The following is a 7,244-nucleotide window of genomic DNA, read 5'->3' as shown; positions in this document are numbered from 1 at the left end:
ACCAGCGGGGGCTCAGCCTCAGCCCCCCGCGGCAGGGCCCGCTCGGCCCCCGCCCCTCGTGCCTGCGGGGCGCCTCCCATTGGCCGGCAGCGCAGAAACCCCCGCCCTCCTGCTTGAATATGCTAATCAGCGCCCACCCCATTGGCTGGCCCGGCGGCGGCGGCTCCGAACGACATTTGCATGGCGGCGGGCAGCTCCTTTGTTGTCAACGGCGGCGGGCGGCGCGCGTGCTCGCCAGGGCTGCCTGGGTGGGTGCGCGCCGCCGAGGCCGCCCCACCGCCGCCCCCGGCGACCGTCACCCGCGGAGGGACGGCGCGGCGCCCCCCGGCTCGGCGGCTGAGGGGGGACGCCGGGGAGCGCCGCTTCGCCACCTCCTCCTCCTCCTCCTCCTCCTCCTCCTCCTCCTCCGGGCAGGATGGTGGACCTGGACAGCGAGGTGCCCCCGCTGCCGCCGCGGTACCGCTTTCGGGACCTGCTGCTGGGCGAGCAGGGCTGGCAGAGCGACGACAGGTGAGGGGGGGTGGCAGGACCCCGCCTGCCCCGCCGTGCGTGAGGGGGCTGCGGCGGCCGGGCGCTGAGGGGAGGCAGCCCCCTCACCGCCCCTCGGCGGGGGCTGCGCGTGTTAAAACGCCCGGGGTGGCCGCTCGGCACGCTTCTCGTGCTAGCTCTTAGGCTGAGGCGCAGCCACCGCTCGCCGATTTCTGAATTATTGCCTTTACTGAGCAAATCAGCTCACGCCGTTCGAAGAAAGAAGAGCAGCCGGCGGTGTGCGGTGAATTGCAAGGCGCGATGCAGGACTCGGGGGCAGCGGGAGGGCTGTGCCGCGGCTTGACCGCGCATCCCATCCCCGCGTGTCGGGGAGCTGCTGCACGATCCAGCCTGGCAAAATTGCGTGCGGGAGCCGCTTTGCACGGGCAATTTATTATGGTTAAATGACAGGGAAACAAAATTGTCTGCTCGTATACGGTGGCATGCTGGATCGATTCTAATCCAATACTTTTATATAGCCAGAATGAGTCATGCTTTAACTCAGCAGCCAGAAACTTTGAATTTAATGCTAATCTAACCGTCTTCAGATTGTAGCCACATTCCTAAGAAAGATGGATTCTCACTGGTAATCATGCAGATACAGAACTCGGTGTTAGCTCTGTTTATGGGAACATGGTATACGTTGAAAAACTAAATTATGTGTATTAAGACAGCTTTGAAATGGTGAATCATGTCTTAAGATGACCACAAAAATGAATGCTGTTGATTGGAAATGATGGCATTGTAAGTGTGTTGTATTAGTTTAACACACTGCCGAGATGTTTATCAAAGCATGGTTTTATATCTAAAATATTAATTAAACCATAGGGATATTCAGTGTTCACAATTTCTGATGGCAGTATTCTTTGAGATTTTAGAAAATGTGGATCTTGGCAACTTATACCTACATTTTACTTTCCACTGGCATAAGAAAAAAAACCCACAACTTTTCTTATTTTACCAGCTAGGATTTCGATGGCTAAAATAAACAAAATATTCTCTATACATTTTCTCTTTGGACCACTCTATGACAATACTTTTGCCAGCTCTAGGTCAAACTTCTGCCAAGTACTTCCCCGATACCAGTTGTTTGACTGTCCTAAACTTTATAAAGTTACGTTCTATGGAGGAAGTGTGGCCTGGTCTCAGTAGAAAATAGTGCATAAGCACCTGCACAAACCACAGCACCTCTTTAGATATAGAAATTTCAATTTCAAGACTGTGTGTCTGCTTGATGAAATATATAGAAATAGGCCTTGGAAAACATTGATAGTGGAGTTATAGCATGACAGTATTACAGAGCATAATTATAGTTGGAAAATTATGCCTAAGGACTAGTGGAAAACGAATAGTTACTTGTAGTTATTTTGTTAATATTCATTCAAGATCTCCGGACACATAAAGAAATAAAAAATACAAACCACAAAATAAGAACCTGGGACTGCAAATGGCTAGCAGAAATGGCTTTCCAGATCTTCAGGTGTTGTCCTCTGCCAGGGCTAGGCACAGCTGCGGTGTGGGGGTAGGCTGCACAGTTGTTTCCCCACAACACAAACAGGATCCCACTTTACATGAGGCTGTCATAGCAGCACTCCTCTCCTCCAGCTCTGCAAGTTACCATAGCAGTCTCTTCTGATGCTAGTTTTCTTTTCTGCTAACTGAACAAAGTCCATTCTTAAAAAAAAAAAAGAAATTTGAGTTTGTTTGTCCACTTTACTGTAGGATTCTGTTGAGATTCTTGTATTTCTGTATTCAAGGATCTCTTCTAATACTAACATGTTACTCCATGCCACGTTATTTTGCTACTAGTATGAAAAGCATACTCTGCACAGAAATACTGTCAAATGGAATATTTCAAATATTAGACCTACTTTCATGAAATGTTTAATGAAAGAGACAACAAACCTGTGGGGACCCTAAGATAAATTGTTACTTTGTTATAATTAGTCAAAGGATATTACAAGTATGCCTTTATTTTATATTATTCTTTTTCTTTGCAACCTTAAACAAATGGTCCAAGTTTGGTTTTGGTGAATTACGTTTCTAGTGCTATCTTCTAATTAATGTGTAATACAGATATTGCCAAAGGTGTTGCTTGCACTTTCTTCAGCTGAATGGACGTTGACTATGAATAGAATACCCTAACATTATAATACAGTTGAAGCAGCCTTAAAATATGGCCACACAATAGCAAGTGATCAAGATAGTTCATTTTGGGAGGTTACTTGCCCTCGATTAAGATCCTGGAAATAATTTTCTGCACACTTCTAGTTCACTGCAACTTCATACTTCCAGTTGCTTTCAGCTCCTGCACTCAGATTTACATCGACTGTTTTCCATCTGTGGTCTGTGAATTTCAGGTCTGTTACCAGCTGAAACCCTCTGTTTCTTGTCTGTTCATCCTCGAGGTCTCTCTTTTCTCCTTCCTCTCTCCCTTTCTAGAAAGATGCTCACTCTTTGCTGGCTGAGGGGCATACGTTCCATCTCTGTGCTTGTAGATGCCTGTTTATTCTTCAAAGTGGAGAGGAGATGCAATCATTCCTCTGATCTGCCTGCCACAAAACCAGCCAGGGTTCTGTACCACCGAATCTCAGTTTCAAAGGAATAGTTTTCCAGAAATTCATATGATACTACTTAATAATAAATATGATTGGAATGATGTAGGTCTTTTTTTTTTTTTTTTTCTGGAAGATATATTTTCAACATAAGCATAGTGTCCAGTTTTGAAACCTTACAGGTTATGTTTTTTTAGGAGCAGGGTTTGATCAGCTCTTTATTTTGAAGGATCCTGTTCATTTATAAGTTACAAACATAGAGTTGTTCTTAGCTGAATGTAATAGGACCCTGATTCAGGAAACTATTCTTAGATCTGTGCCTGGTTGCAGGCAGTTTTCTAATCTTCCTTTTCTCTCCATGGTGGAGCTTCATTTAGGTTTTTCTTTTTTTGGTGTCTTTCATTGTCTGTTTCTTACACATCCTTCCCCGATAAGGTAACATCCATTTTACTACTTTTGCATTTCTCTCTCAGAAAAAAGGTAACTGCACTTGCATAGCATAATTCCTAATAAATGTTGCAGTTGGCTTCAGTAGCAGATGGGTTCTGGGCTGTCGTATTCCACGAACCATCAAATTGTGTTGTATACTCTTTTCCATAAAAGAAGTTTCTTTGTGAACAAAACCACAGCAAGCCGTTGGTAAATACATAAACTATTTAAAACAATTAACATTCTTGAATTTTCTGAGTAGTTTTTCCTGGGGGGTGGAAAAAAAAAAAAGTATGTTAAGACCAGTTTTGTTTTTAAGGGCTAGATTTTCAAAGGACCTAGCTCCCTTTGAAAACCTTGGAGGTAAAGATGATGCTTACAGCACACAGGAATCACAGATTAACTCTTTCTGATTTATAGCTTAAACTTTCACCAACATCTACCATTTAACCTGGTACAATTAGATAGTGTTAATTCAATAACGTTAAATTCCTGGACTATTTTGAGGCAATCTTTTAATATTAAGCTATTAACATTTTATATGAAAAACATTACTCAAATCATTGTGGTTAGCTTTTTATTTTACAAGTTGAGGCATTCATGTTCCTGTCACTATGAAAAATATTTAAATATTGCCTAGATCAACATGAAATTTTTCTGCAGGAGAACAGGTAAAAGATCGGCCCAGTAGCTAAAGTATGGGTGTGCCATGTGGGCTATTTCTGCAGCAGGTAGGGTAGCATACCAGGTTTCATCTGGCCATATAAATATTCCGGCCATTGGACTAAGAGTAATGAAAAGACTGAATGATTGACTTTTTCACTAATTTTGTAAATATCACTAATATCCCTTTGTGAAGCTCATATTTTACTTTCACTGTTGAAAGTATCTGAAACTAAATGGTTTGATTTATTGAATATACTGAGATGTTTTTCCTGACCGTCATAATGCAGATTGTCTTTCAGTTTGGGTGCCTGGGAAGGAAGCAGGAGTAAAGGGTTAACTCAGTGGTTATCACAACAGTTATTTACCTACTAACTCAGTGAGGTTTCACTGAAGTGCAATTATAATGGTAAATTACATAATAAAATGTTTCAATTTTCATAAACCTACTGATAGTCAATTCTTAGTCTTACCAGCTGTGTTGAAGAGCTACACAAATAAAAATAGAAAATATCCTACTAAGTGAAGACCTGATATGTTTAAAATCTGGTAAATAACTTGCTTCAGAAAAGGGCAGAAAAGAAGATATTTATTTTAGGTTCCTGTGTCAGCTTTGGAAAGAGCTGTTTAGAAAGCAAAATGTGTTTTCTTGTGTCATGTACCTGTGTAAATATATAGTCATTATATACTTCAAAAAAGCCAAACAAGAGGATACTAGAGACTTAAATAATTCTAAGTTAAAAAAAGTAAAAACCAAAACATTTAGATTCTGCTGACAGGAGTGCCCACTTTCTGTAAATAACTCAGTGCTTAAGTATCTTGAAGAGTCAAATTTACCTCATGTTTCTTAAACTGTTTGTGTACTTCTAGTCCATTCTTCAGAAGCTTATAAAGGTATGATGCTGCATTTGTTTTAGTTCAGTAAATTCAAGCAATTCTGGAATGTTTCCCACCATCGAAGAATGACTGCTTATACTAGTGACCTCTTTAAATTTTCTGCTGTATACTTTGGCCAGCTGGTGAACAGCACCCATAAGTGATTCAGCAGTTGGAATGTCCAAGGAAACACTCCCAGCAGGCAGGTTGCAGGCAGTCACCCAATTCTGGAGGCTGAAACAGTTTTCCGGTGTGTATGTAGGATGTTTTGTGCAATTTAATGTCAGTGCATGGGCATGTTAACTTACTGGTAAAGACATACCTGGAGTGGGTCATTATTTGAAGTAACTGCTACGCTTGAACATTATGTGCCATTTCTCCCATTTGTGCTGCTAGATCTGTCTTTCTCTTCTCCTGTATTTCCTGCACAGTCACACACTCAGATTATGCATATATGGTGGCTGCATTACAGGGAGATCCATTTATAACTCACAGACTTGCTAATGCCTGGTGTCTTCCTTTCTCAAATATACAATATAGCCATAAATGTAGGCAATAAGTGTATTTTGTCCCAGAGTCCTTAAAAAAATGTATCTAAAGAGCTTTAATTTATTGGAAAAATTCTTTTCCCATGATATTTTACAGATAGAAAAAGAGAAGCATATGGATGTTTTTAAGATGTGCAGAATGAGATTCATTGTATTGACCTCATAGAAGCATATGTAGCATTTTAGGTTTTAAATATCTTTTACACTTTGAGTTTATGTAAGATTCAGCAATATGTTGGGCTTTCTTTGGATCTTGCACACCAAGGTAAATTTTATCAATGCTGAATATTTCTAGCAATATTAAACACCATGAAGTACATATTACAGCATTGAATTGGTGAATTAATAGTCTGTCATATTAATAGATCGTATATGCAATCCTACACATGATTGTACAGTCATATCTGCTTTATACTACTATTTAATTCTACCACTTGTTGGAGTTCAAGGTGGTATACAGAGGCAATATGTTCTAGGAAGAATCACCATTATTGTGCTGCTGCAAAATCACAAAGATAAAAATTAAAGAACAACAACAAAAAAAAAGAAACTAAACCCTGATACATTTTCCAGCTCCCACCCTCAAAGCATTGGATTTCATAACTTTTCCATATGCTGTATTTACAATTTCACAGTCATGGAACAAAAATTTACATTTCTCAAATCTGTATTCTTCTCATTTTGATACACAAGTAACAAGAGACATTAGCTGGTACTGGGAATGCATTTCAAATACTGCTCCTATATCAAGGTAAAGTTCTGAGTAATTTTGCTGCAGTTCATGATGAAACTATAGCTCTAAATGTTACCTTTGTGCAAGAACTATTCTTATAGTGGCTACTTAATGGATATAATTAAAATTAGTTTTCCCTTCTGATATGCTTACTACTTAATGAGCATTACCGCCTATCTTGGAAGGAAAGATTCAGATAATACAGAACACCTCCACACATCACTTGGACAATTGTATGCTGCTGGCTGTCATGCTGACTGGTGACTTTCAAGGAACAACTCCCTACTGTACGTCTCAGAAGGCACTTTAACAGTCATTTGTCAGTGTGAATTACTGAGTAAAGCCCTCCCTTTGACTTTCATTTTGGAAATCACCTGAGATTGCTAAACTAAAAGAGGATAAAAAGCCCACACATTTCTGAATCAAATGATTTAAAATATCTGAGTCTAGATTCAACTCACACAAAAATTCTATTGTAAATTTCCTCAAAAGAAGGTTCTATTGTTTTCTTCAAAATAATCCTCCTCTTTCCTTTAAGAAATACTTCTGTCATTTTGACATCAATTTAACTTTTATGAGTTCTTTATTTAACAGAAGCTACAAAGTAAGAGGACTTCAGTAAATATTGCCAAATTTATCTTGAATTATCCTCATAAGTAAATTTTCAAAGTAAATTAAGCGATTTAGAAGCCTAAGTTCTATTTTAGAAGCCAAAGTTCTATTTTGGAAGCTTGATTTTGATTGAAACTGCTCAAGATCCTAATGGTCTAATTAATTCACCAAAAAACTAAGTGTTTTCATAGTATCTGCAGTGAGACTCTACACAGTAGTAGCTGGAAAACTTCAGTTGCCCTAAAACCTGAAAAAAATGCTGCATGTACAGGCCAAGCCCTTTCCCACTGTGCAGTGCCA

The 7,244-nt window shown here is 40.2% G+C and overlaps 1 protein-coding gene across 7 annotated transcripts in view; it reads left to right on the top strand.

The window, feature by feature from the left end:
• The first annotated feature begins 278 nt into the window (after window positions 1-278).
• Window positions 279-7,244, top strand: part of KCNT2 (potassium sodium-activated channel subfamily T member 2) — a 149,022-nt gene continuing 142,056 nt past the window's right edge. For all 7 annotated transcript variants that reach the window (XM_068689867.1, XM_068689869.1, XM_068689866.1 and 4 more), the window contains exon 1: window positions 279-510. In XM_068689867.1, the coding sequence (XP_068545968.1) occupies window positions 416-510 (95 nt within the window). In that variant the 5' untranslated portion in view covers window positions 279-415. The remainder of the gene's footprint in view (window positions 511-7,244) is intronic.

The sequence above is a fragment of the Anas acuta genome, chromosome 8 (genome assembly GCF_963932015.1).
Source record: "Anas acuta chromosome 8, bAnaAcu1.1, whole genome shotgun sequence".
Lineage (NCBI taxonomy): Eukaryota > Metazoa > Chordata > Aves > Anseriformes > Anatidae > Anas > Anas acuta.
This window is presented reverse-complemented; position numbering and strand designations above follow the sequence as displayed.